Genomic DNA, 21,891 nt, shown 5'->3' with positions numbered 1-21,891 from the left:
AATGTTGTTTTAAATATTTCTAAAAAAATGAAAAACCATAACAAAACAAATGAAATCCAATAAATTATTTCAAAATGGACCAATTCTGACACTTATACTTTTATTTTGTGCTGATCAATACTTTTAATATTTTTTATATAATTCAACATTCTTTCAATTTGCACATTTCTTTTGAATTTTTTCAAGTTTTATTTTTAATTCTGGTTCGATGTTATTTGATTTTTTTCTCTTTCTTCACATGTATTTTTCATGTTGTTCGTTAAACCGAGTACTTACAAATCACCGATGTTCGTTATTTAGGGAACTCAATGTAACAAATTTGCTTGTTCATTATAAACGGTTTTCGTTAAAACGAATATTCGTTATTTCGGAAACCTACTGTAATTTATTTTCTAGATGTAATGGCGATTTACGTCTGAGTAGCAAATAAAGCTGATTAGTTTTTATTTTTAATTGTTTATGTTTGGCTTGTATGTGCTGTTTCCATGTTAAGGGTTTGGCCAAATGAATGCCAAGGTATTTAATCCTATCACTTCAGGAATGATATTGCCATTTAAAAGCAAAGGAGGGCTGTCGCTTCGCCTTAGTGTAAATAAAACGTGTACCGCGTTATTCACGTTTGCTTTAATTTTCCAGCCATATAGCCAAGCCTGTATCTTATTCAATTCTACTTGTACTTTTTTAGTTTCACCCGTAGGAGTCTGGCTTGACGACAATATAGCTGTGTCATCAGCATAAGTAGCAATTAATATATTTTTAGTTCCAGGAATGTCAGATGCGAAAATGGTGTAAAGTTAAGTACCAAGCACGCTTCCTTGTGGAACTCCAGCATTTATATGTTTCGTCATATATTTTTACATAAAATGAACTAAGTGTTAAATATGATTTAAGGATTAAATACAATTGAGAGGAGACTATTTTTTTTTAATTTATATAGGAGACGTTTGTGCCAAACTTTATCAAATGCTTGCTGTATGTCCAGAAATGCAGCTTAGCAGTATTCCTTCCGTGATATCTGCGAAATCCGAATTGATGATCAGGTATCTCGCAACATGGTGCACAGAGTATTATAGTTTTGTTCACATAACGGTTGTTTGTATTACCAAGAAATAAAAGAGTTAGACATGGGATTATATATACAGAGGTAGTCGAAATGTGTTCATAACATCGAACGTCAAAAGTATTTACACATATTTATTTTGCGTCAAAGGTATTTACACACGACTTAAACTGTAATATCCTGTTATTAATTAATGATAATTTTAAAAATTTTAATGCTCTGTCTAAGTTACTATTCTAAGGTGATAAATTCATAATTGGTTACTTCGCCTTTGGGCTCAAAAACAACCTACTATATGGTTCGAATTGATTGTACCCAATTAGTTAATTGAGGTAAGTTGAGTGTTAATTTAGACCAAATTTCGGTAATATCGGCGTTTTCGGTCATTGTATCAATTGTCCTCTGATATTTAACGAAAGCCGAAACATTTTCAATAAAGTTGAGGTCGGTGCTCGGCGCAGGCCAACTTGATTTGCTTCATTTAAAAACTTTATAGGTAACGATCCCTCATGATATGGAGCATTGTCGTTTTGAAAAATCCTGCCAATAGTTGGAAAAGGCCGATTGACCTGTACAACGTCATGGTCATGTGAATAATTGCATATCGGGATTGATTTAGTACCCCTAAATTAGTACCAAATCTCCAAACCTGAAGTAACGAAAACTTACCCAAAAAATTATCCTATCGCCTCCGACTCTGTTTAGCGCTTGAGCAACATATTTCTTATTATCACGTCGTAAATGCACAAAGGTTTTATTAAAAAGACTGGATCAAAAATTCATCCTGTCCACGCCAGGCTTTAGCATGCCAATTACGGCAAATAGTTTATTACCAAATCCAAGGATAAAGGCTAAATCGCCGTGTGTAAACCCTTTTGAAGCAAAAAAATGTGTGTAAATACTTTTGACTACTGCGTGATGGCTCGCCTTTTGCCCATTTCGTTGTCATATGTCCAGCTATTGTCACCAAACTAGCATCGTTCGCTTGGGAATAGATCAAGGTTTCTAACAACATACCATTTTGTGGCAATGTCACATCAACAACAACAAGAAAAAGCCTTTTGTGTGGAATTTGTAAAAAACGTTCGATGTGTAAATAATTTTGACTACCTCTGATATAAATGATGAGGATGACGAGTTAGTAAGTTGAAATCCGGATGTCTGTCCATCCGTCTGTGCAAGCAAGCGATAACTTGAGTAAAAATTGAGATATGAGAAATGAAAAAGGACGAAATCGGACCATTGCCACGCCCACAAAATGGCGAAAACCGAAAACTTATACAGTGTCATAACTAAGCCATAAATAAAGTTATGAAAGTAAAATTTTTTGATCGCATTAGGGAGAGGCACATTTGGATGTAATTTTAATAGGTATTTTGTATATATCTCGCAAACAGGAGAAATCGGATGATAACCACGCCCACCTCCCATACAAAAGTTATGTTGAAAATTCCTAAAAGTGAGTTAACTTTTAACGGAAAACACCAGAAACACTAAATTTTACAGAAGAAATAGCAGAAAAAGCTGCACTCAGATTTTTTTTACAAAATGGAAAATGGGCGTGGCGTCCCTGACTTATAGGTCAAAAACCGGGAATAGGAACTATTCGACCGATTTCAATGAAATTTAGTATACAATATTTTCTTGACACCCTGATAACACGAATGCGAAATCGGTTCACCAATAAGCCATATATCTCAATTTTGAATTCCAACTGATTTCTTCACTTATTCACTTTAGCGGAATAAAACTTTACACAAATACTGTATTTGGTTTTCAAGGACCCGGATATCGAATATGAAGAACTCAGTGCCTAAGGGTAATTTTTCACCGAAAATATTGGTAAATCTCTCAGATATCTTAATGTAATTCAGAGGGAATCTTTTTTATAATCTTTTGTCTATGTTCCAAAAATGGTTAAAATCGGGTCAGAACTTCCCCTAGATCCCATATACCTAATTATAGGTACGGTGGGCTTTAGAAATCGGTTAATATGTGAGATATCTTAGCAAAATTAAGTGAGCGTATAGTCATCGACATATTGTATCTTGGTGGTGAAAATGAGTGAAATCGGTTTAGGAATTTCATCAGCCCTCATATACCATATATGATGATTTCCGCTATTCTATTGGACTTTATGCCGAATATATGGGTCGAATTGTGTTATCTTTATAAAATTATGGCAATAAATTGCGAGAGTATAAAATGTTCGGTTGCAACCTTGCCTTTCCTTACTTGTTTTCTATTAATATTGGCAATACTCTACTTAAAAATATTTTTTCAAATATTTTGGAGAATAGAGTCAAAAAACTGATTGGCCTATACGAAGTGATTTCGTTATCGGGTGTAGTTGGTTTGGGAACCACAACAATTTCAGCACACTTCCACTGAGTAGGGAAAAGGTTATGCCTTAATAAAGCATTATATATAAGTATTAGAAACGTAATTCTTTTTTATACTCTCGCAACAAAGTTGCTAAAGAGAGTATAGTAGTTGTGTCCGTCATTTCAGGTTTAGTGTCCGTCTGTCCGTCCGTGAGATATCTTAACGATACTTGGAACACGTGTTCCTTGGGACCATAAGAAGGTAAAGTTCGAAGATGGGCGGAATCGGACCACTGCCACGCCCACAAAATGGCGATAACTGAAAACACATAATGAGCTATAACTATGCCATAAATTAAGCTATGAACTTAAAATTTGGTACAAAGAATTGTTCTAGGAAGGGGCATATTTGGATGCAATTTTTTAGGGAATGTGGGTGTGGCCCCGCCCCCTACTAAGTTTTTTATACATATCTCGTAAACTACTAGAGCTATATAAACGAAACTTTCAGGAGTCGTTTTTTAGGTATTTCCTTATATAGTCCACAAATGGAGAAAATTGGATTATAACCACGCCCACCTCCCATACAAAAGTTATATCGAAAACCACTAAAAATGCTTTAATTCAACAAGGAAAAACACCAGATAACTTAAATTTCATCATAAACAGAAGGACTGCACTCAAATTGGTATACAAAATTTTAAATGGGCGTGGCTCCGCCCACTTATGGGTCAAAAACCATATCTCCGAAACTACCCGACCAATTTCAGTGAAATCAGGTTTGTAATACTTTCCTTACCTCCCAATGATATTTTGTGAAAATAAGCCAAATCGGTTCACAACGGTCGATCTGAATCGTTTACTTAACAATATATAATCTAAGCACTAGTGAAGATAGTGATTATTTTATATCGAAATCTTCAACTGCATTATATTTGTAATATGTATGTATGTATGTGATTGGCGTGGAAGCCGTACAGCCGGTTATAGCCGAATCGATGATATATTATATTTGTAATATAATTATAGTTATTCAAGTCCCCTGATACCGAACTGGAGGATATCAGTGCATATGGTTATTTTTTTTAACGAAAATATCTGTAAATCTTTAGTTTAGTGGTCGGCTTTTCTTAGCTCAATTGTGCTAACATATAGTACATGTACACATAAGCTCTTACGTTTACTTGTTCCCACTGTTGTGCCGCTTACGATTATGAATGCTTCTTGGTGGCATGTTTAACATTTAATGTTTTAAATTATTTATTTAAAGACAGTAATTTAAAGATTTTATGATCTACTGATAGATTTCTTATAATAATAGTAGAATAACATAATTTACTAAATAAGTTTAATAAAATAAACATTTAGAATGCAGGGTTACATAATTCTCACTAGGTTTCTTTAAATGCGTGTCCAGTTACACAGTCATAGTTCTTTTCTTGCCGACCACTGGCCTATTCTATGTGCAACTATTATTATAAAGATTTACCAATATTTCAAAATGTTTCTATACCTTTGTGTCTGCCACATTATGCGAGTACAATATGTTCGGTTATACTGAATATACATAGCTCTCCTTTACTTGTTATAATATCACTTTATGTATAATTTTAATGATGCGACAAAAAGCATATCTTTATACAGATATTTAATATAGTATATACTTAATACTTCGGAAAAATTCCTTGAGAAACGATAATCTCTCGTTGTTAATTGAGTGTCAAATTAAATTAATTCTATTTAATTATTTTATATAATTTTAACAATGAATTTAAATATAAGGCTAGTACATGACTTCATCCGAGGATCTGAAAAAACCTTCAGCCTAAATCTCGAGGACTCCTAGCAATCCTTTCCGCTTTCGCAGAAAGCTTGCTTGTCGTTGAATCTCATGCATCTGGCCTCCAGAAGAGTTTCCTTCAGCAGGACCATAGGTGATTCCATGTCGTCGTCGTTAGGCATATATCCCAAAACTAGTCAGAGTACTTCGGCATTGCTTTCTAGCTGCTGAAAAGAAAAATATGTTCATGTCGTACCAACAAGCTGGATCTAATTTTAACTGTACATTAAGTATAAACTAGCTTTTGGTTCATTATCCTTATTTGATTTCTTGACGATTTTTATACTCTCGCAAAAAAATTGCCAGGAGAGTATTATAGTTTTGTTCACATAACGGTTGTTTGTAACACCCAAAACTAAACGAGTTAAATATAGGGTTGTATATACCAAAATGATCAGGATGAATAGTGGAGTTCAAATCCGGATATCTGTCTGTCCGTCCGTCCGTCTGTGCAAGCTGTAACTTGAGTAAACATTAAGATATCTTGATGAAACTTGGTACACTTGTTTCTTGGCACCATAGAACGGTTGGGCAAAATCGGACCACTGCCACGCTCACAAAATGGCGAAAACCGAAAACACATAAAGTGCCATAACTAAGCCATAAATAAAGCTATGGAAGTAAAATTTGGTATAAAGGATCGCACTATGAAGGGGCATATTTGGATGTAATTTTTTTTTGTAAAAGTAGACGTGGCACCGCCCCTACTAAGTTTTTTGTATATAACTCGTAAACCACAAGAGCTATATAATTAAAATCAAAAACGTTATCTCCGAAACTACTCGACCAATATCAATGCAATTTGGTTTGTAATATTTTCCTTGCATACTAATTATAAGTTGTGAAAATGGACTAACTCGGTTCACAACCACGCCTACTTCTTATATACCAGAACTTTGAAGTCGATCTGAATAAATACTTCATTTATAGTGTGGCAGCCCCTTTCTAAAAATCGCCGAAATCGGACCCTAGGTTTTCAAGGCCCCACATATCGAACACGAGGACCTCAGGGGTTCTAATAACTTTTTTACCGAAAATATAGGTAAGCCTCTCAGATACTTTGAAGAAATTTGTAGGGAATATTTTTCTTCTAATGATATGTCTCCGTGCCAATTAGTAAAATCGGATCATAACTTCACCTGAAAATGTGTACATGACGAAAATGTGGGTCAAATTGTGAATTATATAATATTAATAAAATTAAATAAATAAATTGCGAGAGTTCCTTACTTGTTTCTTATCATTTTGGCCATAAAATGTGATCAATTGGATTGAGATCTGGACTGCTTCCTGGCCATGAGGGAAACCCAATTTCATAAAAATATTTTTGTTTAATTACCTGAAAGTTTTTAAATTACAGTAATCCCGTATCCCCGGGATTAAGTGCATTTCCCGCTTAAGTGTTCGTATTTTGCAACATCGTTGTTCTTTCTCTACATTTACACATAAATTTCCTTCATAAGTGTCTCCGCTTAGGTGAGGATTACTGTAAATATTACAAAAATGTTTGAATATTTTTCTCCCTAGGTAATAAAAAACTTTAGTTTGGAGCAGAGCTTTGTTCATTTCAGGGTTGATACGGGCCTTAAACTTGCTTGACCGTTTGAAATTGCATTAGTTATATTGGGGTATAATGGCAGCAAAATGCCAAGACTCATACGAAGTTATTGCTATGAGTATCAAAATAATTCCAAAATTTGAGCAAATAAAAATTGCATATACATATATACATATGTATTTAGCATTTTGCTTTTTAGTTGCTTATCTCATACAAATTTTCTTTTTAGCCAACTTTACTTATATGTATGTATTTCTTTTTTCAGACGTCAGTAAAATGTCACCTATAAAAAATCATTTCGTGGAATCTAGTCAATCTCATTTTACTACAAAGAACAGTACTCGTGTTATTGCACAGAAAGGTGGTTTAGCAGTATTACCATGTGTCGTCAAACTAAATTCTCCAGCAACAGTAAGTATATTAACTATATACATATATATCTGCTCACACCATATACAGATAGTACTACGTGGACTGAAAAGGCTTTGCCGATCTTTGATCTCGACATACAAACCTAAACCCCATCGATTGTGCTGTCAAGCTTTTACGAAACAATAGTTAATCAGCAGCCGGGAAAACATATCTACGGTAGCCCTATAAACCTTTTGTTATTATGTGAATTGAAAGAATTAAAATGCTTATTTAAAGCAAATTTTTAATTACTTAATATAAATGAAATACTTAGGAAGAATGTAGGGAAGTGTGAGAATAAGTGCAAAATATAAATGAAAAATTCAATATATGTATATGTAGTTAAAATTTGCCAATTTTTTTAAATTAAACGTGAATATCTCGAAAACTATAAGTCTTTTGTTAAATATATATATTCTTAATCTTGAGGATCTCCTCTATCCAACCTGAAATCGTGGGATGCTATACTAAAGCCCAGCCCAGCGGTCTGCCGATTGGACACATGTGTATAATGATATACCCATTGTTATAAATCAGCGCAGAAATGATCTTTGAAAGTCGAAAAGATTTGCCCGTATTATCGATGTTCAAAAACGGGGCATCCATTCAAAATTCAACAAACCAGTACTTGCCCGCTGAACATACTGAGGCATACATACACTGGTGGTCACATAATTAAGGACACTCCGTTTTCTTTTAAAACATTGGTTTATTTTATAATTTAAAAGCGACATATTTTTTTAAACTTAAGTTACCATATTTATTATCTTCTAAATTTAACGAAAAAAATGTTTTCAATTCAACGTGCGCCCAAAAAAGGGTTTTCCTATATGCTCCTTTGCAAATTTAATACGACTCTTTAAGTTTTTGTTTGATACGTGCGGTTTTTTCTTGCGATACAACCCCGTAGCCCATTTTCAAGAGACGACGTCTGATGGTTCGTGTTGATACATCGTTGGTCAGTTGATCCTTTATCGTGCCAAGAATTTGCCTGGTAGTTAAAAAAGGATTCGCCTTGTAAACTCTACAAATTACACGATCGTCCTTTGAAGTAGTTTTTCTGGGCCGTTTTTTCCTTATTTTATTCGCTGTACTTCCTGTACTTCCGTAATGAATCAAAGCATTGTAAACCATTGATTTTGAGCACAAAAGTTCCTTCGCTACGGCTCTAATGGACATGTTTTCCTTCACGTACTTGTAAATAATCATTTTCCTCAATTCTGGAGTACAACTCTTTTTTCGACCCATATCTAACAATTATTTTATTTGAAATTGAATATTTAGTTAATATACAAATGATTTACACAACTTACCGCAAGTTTTTGTGTTAAAATAATAAAAATCCAATAAAGAAAAATTGGTGTCCTTAATTATGTGACCAAGCACCAGCACACTCAAAATACAATAAATTCATCAAACCGCCGAATTTTAGTAAATGTGTCTATATTTGTCACTCAAACACGTGCTACATTTTTGTACACAGTTATAATATACCGTTGCAATTTACAGTGGGTCTCTAGGCGAAAATTTAGTGCTAAAAGCATTGAACTGAAACGCGTGCTTTACTCAACTTTATTTTGTCCCTAATTATGTTTGTAATACTTAAACGGAAAAGGCACTTAAATGAATCCCGCTTAAGTACCTTGAGGTACTTACCAAGCTTTTTCCCAAATACTTCGCTTTAATATTTTTTTCTTTTAGAATGAATTACTATTCTTATTACTAACAAAAATACTTATTAATAACAACAAATATGGAAAAAAAAAACATTACAAAACTATGTAGATCTTTTACTTTTGACAATACTCAGAGTATTCAATGTCAAAAATATTAAAATGTACTTAAAAGAGGAAATTTGCAAATAATTTTATTTTTGTGGCTTAAATATTACAGGCATTTAAGCGGGAAAGGCACTTAAGCGGAGTCTCCTAAGCGGGGAATTTTATATGTAAATTGAGAGAATAAAAAAAACGATGCCGCAAAATATGGTCACTTAAGCGGTAAAGGCACTTAAACGGGGGGACACTTAAGCGGGGATCACTGTAATGTAAAAAAATTTTTGCGTACAGGCGGATATAAACAAAAATTGCATACAAGAAATATATTACAAAAGTTTATAAAATTTAATTTAGTAAGAACATGAAGCAACTAAAAATAACATTTCATTTCGGATACATATTGTATTGATGTATTATTGAATCCATACTTTTCATTTTTAAATTGTCAAAAGTTACCTAAAACAAGTAAGGAAGGGCTAAGTTCGGGTGTAACCGAACATTTTATACTCTCGCAATTTATTCATGTAATTTTATAAAGACAACACAATTCGACCCATATATTCGGCATAAAGTTCAATAGAATAACGAAAATCATCATAAATAGTATATGGGGACTGAGGTAATTCCTAAACCGATTTCACTCGTTTTCACCACCAAGATACAACGTATCGAAGACTATACGCTCACTTAATTTAATATTACTTATAATTAGGTATATGGGATCTGGGGGAAGTTATGACCCAATTTTTACCATTTCAGGTACAGAGAGAAACTGTTATAAGAAAAAAATTCAGAGGGAATGAATTACATTAAAATATCTGAGGGATTTACCTATATTTTCGGTGCAAAATTAACCTTAGGCACTGAGTTCTTCATGTTTGATATCAGGGGCCTTGAAAAGTCATGGTTCGATTTTGACAATTTTTCCACAAGTGATGTCACAGTTCAAATACAGTATTTGTGTAAAGTTTTATTCCGCTAGCTTCATTGGTTCCTTATGAATACATTATAAAGTCAACGAATCAGATGGAATTCAAAATTGGGTTATATGGGAAGTAGACGTAGTTGTGAACCGATTTCGCCCATATTCCACCCGTGTCATCAGGGTGTCAAGAAAGTGTTATGTACCGAATTTCATTGAAATCGGTCGAATAGTTCTTGAGATATGGTTTTTGACCCATAAGTGGGCGACGCCACGCCCATTTTCCATTTTGTAAAAATCTCAGTGCAGCTTTCTTCTGCCTTTTCTTATGTAAAATTTGGTGTTTCTGACGTTTTTCGTTAGGGAGTTAACCCACTTTTAGTAAATTTCAACCTAACCTTTGTATGGGAGGTGGGCGTGGTTATTATCCGATTTCTTTCATTTTTGGACTGTATAAGGAAATGGCTAAAAGAAACGACTGCAGAAAGTTATATAGCTTTATTGGTTTGCGAGTTATATACAAAAAACCTATTTGGGGGCGGGGTCACGCCCACTTTTCCAAAAAAATTACATCCAAATGTGCCCCTCCCTAATGGGATCCTATGTTTCAAATTTCATTTTCATAACTTTATTTATGGCTTAGTTATGACACTGTATAGGTTTTCGGTTTCCTCCATTTTGTGGGCGTGGCAGTGGACCGATTTTGCCCATTTTCGAAAGCAACCTCCTCAGGGTGCCAAGGAACATGTGTTCCAAGTTTCATTAAGATATCTTAATTTTTACTCAAGTTATCGCTTGCACGGACAGACGGACGGACAGACATCCGGATTTCAAATCTACTCGTCATCCTGATCATTTATGTATATATAACCCCATATCTAACTCTTATATTTCTTGGTGACACAAACAACCCTTATGTGAACAAAACTATGATACTCTGTGCAACAGGTTGCGACAGTATAAAAACTGTTCTTCTGACACTTCTTATTTTTCCGAACTTTCTATGATGAAATCTTCAATGCCTTCAAAAGCCTCTAAAGCATCTAAATTGTTATGAAAAAAATAGTCACGCAGAGAATCAATGCTTTATTTTTCCGAACATTCTCGGATGTCTTCAAAAACCTCTAAAGTATCTAAATTGTTATGAAAAACAAGTAAGGAAAGGCTAAGTTCGGGTGCAACCGAACATTTTATACTCTCGCAATTTATTGAAGAAATTTAACCAATACATATATGCGGAATAAAGCTCACCGTATTTTTGAAAAACCTATAATTAGGTATATGGGATCTAGGAGAAGATACTTTTGAAAAACCTACAATGAGGTATATGGAAATGTTATGGTCCGATTTTAATTTTTGGAACAGATACACACTATTAGAAGAAAACAATTTCCTCTGAATTGAATTAAGATATCTGAGAGTTTTACCCATATTTTCGGTTAAAATTTATCCTTAGGCGCTGAGTTCAACATGTTCGATTTCTGGGGCCTTGAAAAGTTATGGTCCGTTTTCGACAATTTTTTCACAAGTGAAGCCAGAGGTGATATGCACTAATTGTGTAAAGTTTTATTCCGTTATCTTCATTGGTTCCTTATGTTTACATTATAAAGTGAAGGAATAAGATGGATTTTAAAATTGAGTTATAAGGAAAGTAGTAGTGGTTGTGAACCGATTTCGCCCATTTTTTGTCCGTGTTATCAGGGTGTCAAGAAAATATTATATACCGAATTTCATTCGAATCGGTCGAGTAGTTCCTGAGATATGGTTTTTGACCCATAAGTGGGCGATGCCAAAATTACATCCAAATATGCCCCCTCCTAGTGCGATCCTTTATTCCAAATTTTACATTTATATCTTCATTTATGGCTTAGTTATGACACTTTATGTGTTTTTGGTTTTCGCCATTTTGTGGGCGTGGCAATGGTCCGATTCTGCCCATTTTCGAACTTGATCTTCTTATGGTGCCAAGGAATATTTGTGCCAAGTTTCGTCAAGATATCTTAATTTTTACTCAAGTTACAGCTTGCACAGACGGACAGACGGACGGACGGACGTACAGACATCCGGATTTCAAATCTACTCGTCACCCTGATCACTTTGGTATATATGACTCTATATCTAACTCTTTTAGTTTTAGGTGTTACAAACAACCGTTATGTGAACAAAACTATAATACTCTCTTTAGCAATTTTTGTTGCGAGAGTATAAAAATAGTCACGCAGAGAATAAAAGCTTACAAAGACCTCTTTCGTTGATGGATATTTAATACAAGTATCAGATCGCGCGAACACTTCCTCATCTTCAATTAAATTTCCATTGACTGCCAATATGTCCGCAACTATAACCTCGTCGGACATGGTTCCAAAGAATATAAGTTCATTATCGCATTGAATGTATTCATTATCAAGTTTGCACCATGAATATGAATATGTTTGCTGAATAGCACAATTCCAAGCACGATTTGCATAATTGATAGCATCCAAAACAGTGAGTGATTTCAGGAATTCAACTACGGATTTTTGTTTTATTTTTTTTATTATAATAGGTCAGCGATAGCTGTTTTCCCCTAAAGGACCTTGGTGTTCAATGCAATATGCACGTTTGTACGTGCCGGTTGCATTGCATTAAACAGAAATGTTAGACGTTGCTATCGCTATTGTATTCTCATATTTGCCTTTGTAGCTTCCATTTATTATAGTAGAGTCCAGTTTCATCGGCATTAAATATGCAATCGGCAGAAAACTTGTCAACTATATGGAGCAAACGATTAAAGATGAAGGCATCTGCAAATTTTAGAGAAGTTAATAGCATTTCGCTGGCACCAACGCTGCAACCAACTACGGCAAATAATCATCGTTTAATTTTAAAGCAAATTCACAAAACACATGTTTTCCAATCGATAGAAAATATTCAGGTTGGCAAATTTGCTTAAAACAGATAAAAATTTTTAGGTAACGACTTTAATTTTGCAGAAAATTGTTTGTATAAATGGGATATTTGCCTATAAAGGATTTGCATTCAAACGACCAAATTCATATAATAATGCGTTAAATTATGAAAATGTTGCATATAACCAAATAGTTATCTACTATATGTTCCCACATGTTCGGAATAAAGTCCACTAGAAAACACAAATCAGTACATATATGGGGACTAGGGTAATTCCTGGACCGATTTCAACAATTTTTGCCAGCAGGCTACGTTATACGATATCAAAGATTTTACGTTTATTGAACTTGGCTATCTTAGCACAAATTAGCCGATATATACGGTATATGAGGGCATATGAAATATTTCCCTGATTTAGCTAATTTTTGGCACCGACGCACACTGTTAGAAGGCACACATCTGAATTTCTTTAGAATATCTGAGAGATTTACCAATATTTCCAATAACAATTAACCACAAAGTTCGAGGTCCTCATATTCGATATCCGGGGCCTTGTTGTAGTCCGATTTCGACAATTTCCCCATTAGTGATGCCACATCTCAAATTCAGTATTTATGTAAAGTAAAGTTTTATCCCGCTATCTTCGTTGGTTCCTCATTAATATATCTATACTAATATTATAAAGAGGAAATGTTTGTTTTTTTGTTTGTTTGTGTCGAATAGGCTCCGAAACTACTGAAAAGATTTGAAAAATTCTTTCACCGTTGGAAAGCTATACTATCCCTGAGTGACATAGGCTATATTTAGTTTAAAAAAAAATAGGGTTCCTTACCAAAACTCCGATAATGTGAAAAAAATACCAAAAAACTTTCTTTAATCGCAAATGCTGCGAAAACGATTGAAGATATAACAAAGTGATATACTACAATTTTGTAGAACTTATCATTATCTACATCATATCTCTAACTATTATAGTTTTGTCACAATAAGCGATTTTATATAAAAAATTAATTAAAATACCACTACTTGAAAAGGCTCTTTATTATACTCTCGCAACAAATGTTGCTAAAGAGAGTATTATAGTTTTGTTCAACTTTTAGTAATTTTCAACCTAACTTTTGTATGGGAGGTGGGCGTAGTTATTATCCGATTTCGTTCATTTTCGGACTACATTAGGAAGTGGCTAAAAAAAACGACTGCAGAAAGTTTGGTTTATATAGCTCTATTGGTTTGCGAGATATGTACAAACAACTTAGTAGGGGGCGGGGCCACGCCCACTTCCCCAAAAAAATTACATCCAAATATGCCCCATCATAGTGTGATCCTTCATACCAAATTTTATTTCCATAGCGTTATTTATGGCTTAGTTATGGCACTTTATGTGTTTTCGGTTTTCGCCATTTTGTGGGCGTCGCAGTGGTCCGATTTTGCTCTTTTTCGAAAGCAACCTTACTATGGTGCTAAGGAATATGTGTGCCAAGTTTCATCAAGATATCTTAATTTTTACTCAAGTTACAGCTTGCACAGACGGACGGACGGACAGACAGACATTCGGATTTGAACTCCACTCTTCACCGATTATAATTTGAAGGTTGTCATTGTTGCTTTGTTAAAATATTTTTGTTATTGTTCAATTGTATAAGGTTGGGTCGATAGCCCAAAACAATTTGTAACAAATAAGCAAAGGCTAAGTTCGGGTCCAACCGAACATTTTATACTCTCGCAATTTATTGATGTAATTTTATTAAGATAGCACACAATTTGACCTATATATTCGGCATAAAGTCCAACAGAAAATCATCATATATAGTATATGAAGGCTGATGTAATTCCAGAACCAATTTCACTCATTTTCACCACCAAGGTTAATGGGAATAGGGGCGACTTGGCACCTGTTAGTAGGCAAACATACGGCACATTCGGCCTTGAAATTACTGTTACGAATTCGTTGAATTGATACGATATGGCATCATCGAAAAGACAAAATGTCTGAAGCATGGACATTAGAATAATATAAATTATAACTTAGTATTGATTTGGAACTTGAATAATAAAGTTGTTGGGTTTTTTTTCTCTATTTTTCCCAACGTTAAAAAACGTGTTGTGTTGTTTTTTATCTTTTGTTGTATTGACAATTGGAATTTCTATATTTAGACATAAGCATTTTAGATGAAACATTTGGTCCATGTCGAGCCGGATTTGTGATTGGCCTCGATTGTGAAAATAAATAAAATGTATTATATTGATTCATATAGTGATATGCGAAAGCTAATTGTGATGGAACCCTACCGCATGCCCTGTGGAATGTAATAGCCATTGTGGAATTTATAGGTCGGTCAGAACAGCTGTTTTTTTCATAAAGCAAAAGATTTATTGTGAATTTCTATGAAGCTAACAGCATTCGTGGTGAAAAGTTTGAGATTTATATGTTCATGGTGAAAAGTTTAGTTATATACATGTATGAATATGAATGTCAAATTGATGAGAGAGAAGATTATACCGAGAAATGAAAGGGGAGAAGAGAGAAAAGTATAGAATTCTATAGAATTTGTGAAGATAGCTATGAACATATGTATATATTTACACATATGAATATACATACATATACACAAGTATATAAACTATGTTTTCTTACAGTCCACTAGATGGTATTTGTTACCGTATATATATATATGAAAGAGTTGATGATATATAAGAAGTGTATAAGTTTCATGGCGTCAAAAGGACTAAAAATTATATGTTGGGAAAGTTCTAGAAATGTAATCCATTTCTTATACATATTAGAGATTCAAGAGAGAGAGAGAGTGAAAAGCTAATATATAAAATTGAAAGACAGCCATTAGTATCGTATTATATAGTATGCACATATGTACATGCATTTGAATATACAAATGAGCACATATATTGGCGTCCCCTATGAATATTTGATGATGGAATTTTCCATTCAATCGTGAAAAGGACAGTTAACAAGACGTGTATTGTAATTTAAATTTTGTTTTTTATAAGCGATTGTTGAGAGACTATAACATAATGGGAGGACAAGACCTTTTGGATAGTTTATTAAAATCTATTTCGAGAATTTTGGAGTACTGCCAACATGCTGAATTTGAAAAGGCTACGCTGGAGCAGGTGAAAGTTCGATCTGAAAAGTTGGATGTTTACTATGCACGGTTTGTAGATGCACACGAGAAGCAGTTGGATCAGGACAATACACAAGCCAGTGCATATGACGACATTGTAGCTTTAGTGGAGCTGCGTTATTTTACTGCACAAGCTTTGTTGTCCACTAATGCCAAGGAACTAACACCAACGCCGATTATATTAGAAAAGCAACCTTTGTCGGTACAAGTTCACATGCCTTATCAACAACATGATTTAAAGAATACATGGGGCACTTTCGATGGTATTAACAATGTGGCCTGGATTTCGTGATCGGTTTTCTGCTGCTATACATGAAAATACAAATGTTTCACCAGCTTTTAAATTCTCTTACTTAAAAAAGTCGCTGGTTGGTAGAGCTGCACGAACACTAGGTGAATGGCAACTTACCGATGATAATTATATAGAAGCTTGGGATCGGCTCAACCAGCTGTATAACCGCAAGTATCCAATTTGCCGTGAACATTTACGACAGTTTATTCGTTTACCAGTTATAGGAGGGGTACCACGAGCTCATGAGCTTCAGCGAATGTCCAATGTAACACATGAAGCGCTGCGGCAACTACGAGCACAAGGAATCCCGGTTGATGCTTGGGATATGATTATTGTCCATATGTTGCACGAAAGGTTAGATCCGGAACGAGAAACAGAGACTCCCACAGTCAAGCAAATGTTAGAATTTCTGGATCGCCAAGCTGCAGCTTTAGTTAATGTTACGGATCTACGTAATTCGCGGTCACAAGATGTCAAGGTAATCTTCAATAATGATCGAAACGCAAGTGATAAGCGTGAACATACAACAAGAGGTGAAAAACGATCATTTCCATGTATTGCCTGTAGTGGTGATCATCCTCTTTGGGTGTGTGATGAGTTTGTGGCATTAAATTTAAGATCTCGTGAAGATTTTGTGAGAAGAAACAATATCTGTCAGAATTGCTTCAAGAAAGGACATGGAGCTAGTAATTGTTTTCAAAATGGTTGTACTCGTTGTCCAGGGCAGACTAAACATAACAGTTTGCTTTGTTCGAAGAGAGAGATGGCAAAACAAGCACTAACAGTCAAAATGGTAGAACCTCATCGCAGGCGCAAGTTAAAGAGCCAATGTGAAGCAACAAGCACCAAACGTCGTCGTAAATTAGGAGTTGGCAAATGAGTTTGTTAGACAAGCAAGAACAATTATTAACAAAACGTAAATCGTTAAGTGGTATAAAGGATCAAAAAGAAACTGAAAATGAAATAAACTCCAATGTAAACTATTCTAAGCCTTTTATTTTCAATTTAGATTCGAAGACGGCGTTGTTACCAACTATATCTATAAGACTGGAAGCAAATGGTCACATTTTCGGACCTGTTCGAGCACTACTAGACTGTGGGGCACAACCAAACTTTATAGCCACTAGTCTCGTAGAAAACTATCATTTCCGATCTTACCCACATCGCGCAAGATGGTCGGTATAGAGGGGAAATCTTTTGGAGTTAGTCGACGTACAGTACTGAAAGTAAAGCCGTGGTTTCAATCAGATGGATACATTGAAGAAGAATTTTGGGTTTTACCAAAACAAAACAGTTGGCAACCAATGTTACCAAATCCTGATTGTACGTTGAAACCAACCTCTGTAAAATCTGCCATACCACTTGATGATCCACAATATTGGGAGCCGGGTATAGTGCAAGAGATTCTCAATGTAAAGACTTTTGCAAAGATTTTGATTGCAGTGCATTCACATGATTCTGATGGAACTGTTTACCTTGAGACTCATTTAGGTATGGTGGTCTGTGGAGCCCATGATATACAAAGCAGTATTGAAACAGGGAGTTCTTTATCATACTTTTGTTGTACAAGCGTTGAAGAATTGGGTGAGCTAGTCAGGCGATTCTGGCAACTTGATGAAGTACCTTCGTTCTCCAAAAGGACTGAAGAAGAAGAAAAAGTTGAAAAGATATTTGTCGATACATATTCAAGAAATGTTACGGGTCGATTTATTGTTTCAATTCCATTGAGGGAAAACATTGGTGATATTGGAACTTCAAGAGAAATAGCATTGCGTCGTTTTATGTTGTTAGAGAGAAGATTAAACAGAGAACCTGAACTAAAGAAACAGTATATCGATTTTATGAGAGAATATGAGACGTCAGGACATATGGAGCTGGTATCGAGGACTACAAAACCTGGAGAGTTGGTGTATCACATACCACATCATTGTGTCACGAAGAAATTCAGGGTAGTTTTCGATGCTAGTTGTCGAACAGATAAAGGCATTTCTCTTAATGAAGTGCAAATGCTTGGTGAAAAGTTGCAACGTGATTTGGCTGATATTGTTCTCAGGTTTCGCAGACATAGAATCGGTATCATAGCCGACATTAAAAAAATGTTCTGGCAAGTGCGTGTAGTCCAAAGTCAATGGGATCTCCAACGTATTTTTTGGAGAGAGAATTCTAGTGAACCGATAAGAGAATATTGGCTAAAGGTCGTAACATATGGGATGACATCATCTGCGTTTAATGCTGTTCGAACAGTGATACAGTGTGCGAGAGATGCAGCAAAAGACTTTCCACATGCCTCTAGAGTAATTGAAAATGATTTATATATGGATGATTGTGCCGCTGGAGCTAGGAATGAAAGTGATGCAATACAATTGGCAAAAGAAATTGATCATATTCTAAAAGGTGGTGGTTTCGAGATGAGGAAGTGGAAGTCGAATTCAAGAAAACTTATAGACGAAATGAACTTGGGAGAAGAGGAAAGTTCGTTCATGTTTATGGACGAAGAAAAAGTCTCAGTTTTAGGGTTAAAATGGAAGGTGAAACAAGATCAATTCAACTTCGTAGTCAAGACTCTTGAGGTAGAAAATGTGATCACTAAAAGGAAGATCTTAGCCTGTGTAGCTCAACTTTATGATCCAAACGGTTTCATTTCTCCAGTAACTATCTTAGGTAAAATAATTATACAAGACCTATGGCGAATCGGATTAGATTGGGATGAACCAGTACCGGAAGAGATTGCGATCAGGTTTAAAAGCTATTGGCAAGACATTGTACTTCTTGAAAATTTTGCCCTTGACAGATGGGTTGCTACAGATATAGATGGAAAGATTGAACTACACGGATTTTCCGACGCATCAACGACGGCCTATGGTGCTGTAATCTATATTCGAAAGGTACTAGAAGATGGGCAGGTAAAAGTTACATTACTTGTATCAAAGACACGTGTTGCGCCAATGAAAACAATTACGGTGCCCCGTCTTGAATTAGCTGCGGCAGAGTTATTATCCCGTTTACTTGTTTATGTAATAAGAGCAATGGAATATACAGAAGTTGACTACACATTGTGGACAGATTCACAAGTGGTACTTCATTGGATAAAAAAGATACCACGCAACCTCAAAACATTTGTGGAAAATCGCGTGTCATCAATGCAGACAAACTCCGATATGAAGAAATGGAGATATGTCAACACCAAAGATAATCCTGCTGATTTATTAAGCCGTGGTATGAAGCCTTCAGAGATTATATATGAAAGGTTATGGTTGCAAGGACCACATTGGTTGTCGCTTACTCCAGAGGACTGGCCACAGTGTGTGTTTCTCCCATACACAGTGAGGGAAGCTGAAGTTGAATTCAGAGCCTTTACAGTCACAGAGTTCGAGGAATCAATCCATATTTCAATGCGTACAGCAATAGATAGAGTTGCGTTAATTGAATATGTGGACAAATTAAAAAGAGCTGTTGATATTGTGGCGTATCTATTTAAATTCATTTCGAATATGAAAGTCCGTTTAGCACTTAGACGATCTAAGAGAAAAGAAAAGTCATTTTTAGTACCTGACAATAAGCACAATGCACAAGGAGTGAAGTTTCTGCTGAGACAAGAACAAGAGAAATATTACAACAAAGAAATTACGAATTTGGAAGCTGGTAAAAGATACCAGAAAAAAGCAAGATGGAATCATTGAATCCTGTGATGAAAGACGGACTGCTTAGAGTGCACGGGCGATTGAAAAATTCAAATTTAGATGAAAACATGCGGCACCCAGTCATAGTTCCAGATGGATCAAGATTAGCATGGTTAATAATGGATCACACTCATAGCGAAACGAAACACGGTGGCATTCAAATCATGATGCAATTTATTCGTCAGAATTACTGGATTCCGCGCCTTCGTAGTGCACTCAGAAGATACCTGCACAGATGTGTTATTTGTGTGCGACACAAGGTCGTACCGAGGTTCAAATGATGGCAGATCTACCCCCCGATCGAGTCAGGGCAGGTAAGCCTTTTCTGCACACAGGAGTAGATTATGCTGGACCAATGGAGATTAAAATGATCGACAGAGATGGGAATCAACTTATAAGGCAGAAAGTGTGGATTGCGGTTTTTGTGTGTCTCAAAATAAGAGCAGTTCATCTAGATGTGGTGACAGACTTAACATCAATAGCTTTCATTGCCTGTTATGAACGTTTTATTGCTCGTCGTGGTCGCTGTGAAAGAATATACAGCGACAATGGTACAGCATTTGTAGGAGCGGCTAGAGAGATACGCAGAGCAACGGAGATATGGTGCAAAAAGGAGGTATTTCAGCATTTAAGTGGGAAAGGCACGGAATGGCGATTTATGACTCCTGCAGATCCCCAACAAGGAGGAATATATGAGGCAGCAGTAAAGTCGATGAAGTATCATCTAGTTCGAGCCATTGGTCTGCGAGTACTATCCTTTGAACAACTCTCAACCTTGCTTACGCAAATCGAAGCGATACTTAATTCACGTCCTTTACATCCGCTGAATGATGATCCGACTGACCTTCAGGTTTTGACGCCTGGACATTTTTTAATAGGAGAACCACTTGTTCTTCCGCTGCCGTTCGCGATTCCAGAGAGTTCAACAGCAAAAGGTATTAAACAGTGGAAGGAGAGACAGGCTATTATCAAGACGTTTTGGGTCAGATGGCAAAATGAATATTTGACAACACTGCAAGAACGCAAGAAGTGGCGAAGAGAATCGGAGCGAGTGCGATTGGGCCAGTTAGTACTGATTAAATGTGAGAATTTTCCACCAGCTCAATGGTCAATAGGCCGTATAATAGAACTTCGTCCCAGTAGTGATAATTTGGTGCGTTCCGTGGCAATTCGGACTGCTACGAACATTTTACACAGACCAGTGCAAAAGATCTGTATTCTTCCCGTAGACATAGAAGATAAATAAAGATTATGTAGTCGTAGTCGCTAAAGATCTTTGAAAAACTAAGGTTTTTCGGTGGGACTGTTACGAATTCGTTGAATTGATACGATATGGCATCATCGAAAAGACAAAATGTCTGAAGCATGGATATTAGAATAATATAAATTATAACTTAGTATTGATTTGGAACTTGAATAATAAAGTTGTTGGGTTTTTTTCTCTATTTTTCCCAACGTTAAAAAACGTGTTGTGTTGTTTTTTATCTTTTGTTGTATTGACAATTGGAATTTCTATATTTAGACATAAGCATTTTAGATGAAACAATTACTCCTAAATTGCAAATGAACGAAACACCAGTCAGCAAAATCGTCAAAAATAGCCCTTTAACGAAAATTTTCCAAATATTCAAGAAGTCGTTGGAGGTACTGCACAGGACTTTAAAAGATCTTGATTGTCGATGAACGTTTTTGGTGGAGCCAGGATTCTGTTAGTAGGTGATTTACGCCAGACTCTTCCAATTATTCCTGGATCAACTGTTACTGACGGGCTAATCGCATGCCTAAAATCATTTAATTTGTGGCGACACATAAAGAATCGCCAATTAACAACTAACATATGAGTGTTTTTGCAACAATACCAAATTGCGATTGTAGAAATAGTTGGCAGTTGACACCTCGATGGATTAATAACATTTCCAACAGATTTCTATCACTTCATTGACTCGAAAGAGAAGTTTTCCTGATATGATAACCATAAATGACTGATAGAATGACCT

General features: G+C 35.5%; 1 protein-coding gene across 2 annotated transcripts in view; it reads left to right on the top strand.

Moving 5' to 3' along the window:
- Window positions 1–21,891, top strand: part of LOC105219897 (uncharacterized) — a 201,268-nt gene that overhangs the window by 29,953 nt on the left and 149,424 nt on the right. For both annotated transcript variants that reach the window (XM_054227504.1, XM_054227505.1), the window contains one exon: window positions 7,048–7,193. In XM_054227504.1, the coding sequence (XP_054083479.1) occupies window positions 7,048–7,193 (146 nt within the window). The remainder of the gene's footprint in view (window positions 1–7,047; window positions 7,194–21,891) is intronic.

This window comes from Zeugodacus cucurbitae, chromosome 3, assembly GCF_028554725.1.
Source record: "Zeugodacus cucurbitae isolate PBARC_wt_2022May chromosome 3, idZeuCucr1.2, whole genome shotgun sequence".
Taxonomy (NCBI): Eukaryota; Metazoa; Arthropoda; class Insecta; order Diptera; family Tephritidae; genus Zeugodacus; species Zeugodacus cucurbitae.
Note: the sequence above shows the minus strand (reverse complement) of the source record. Positions and strands in the feature narration are given on the sequence as shown.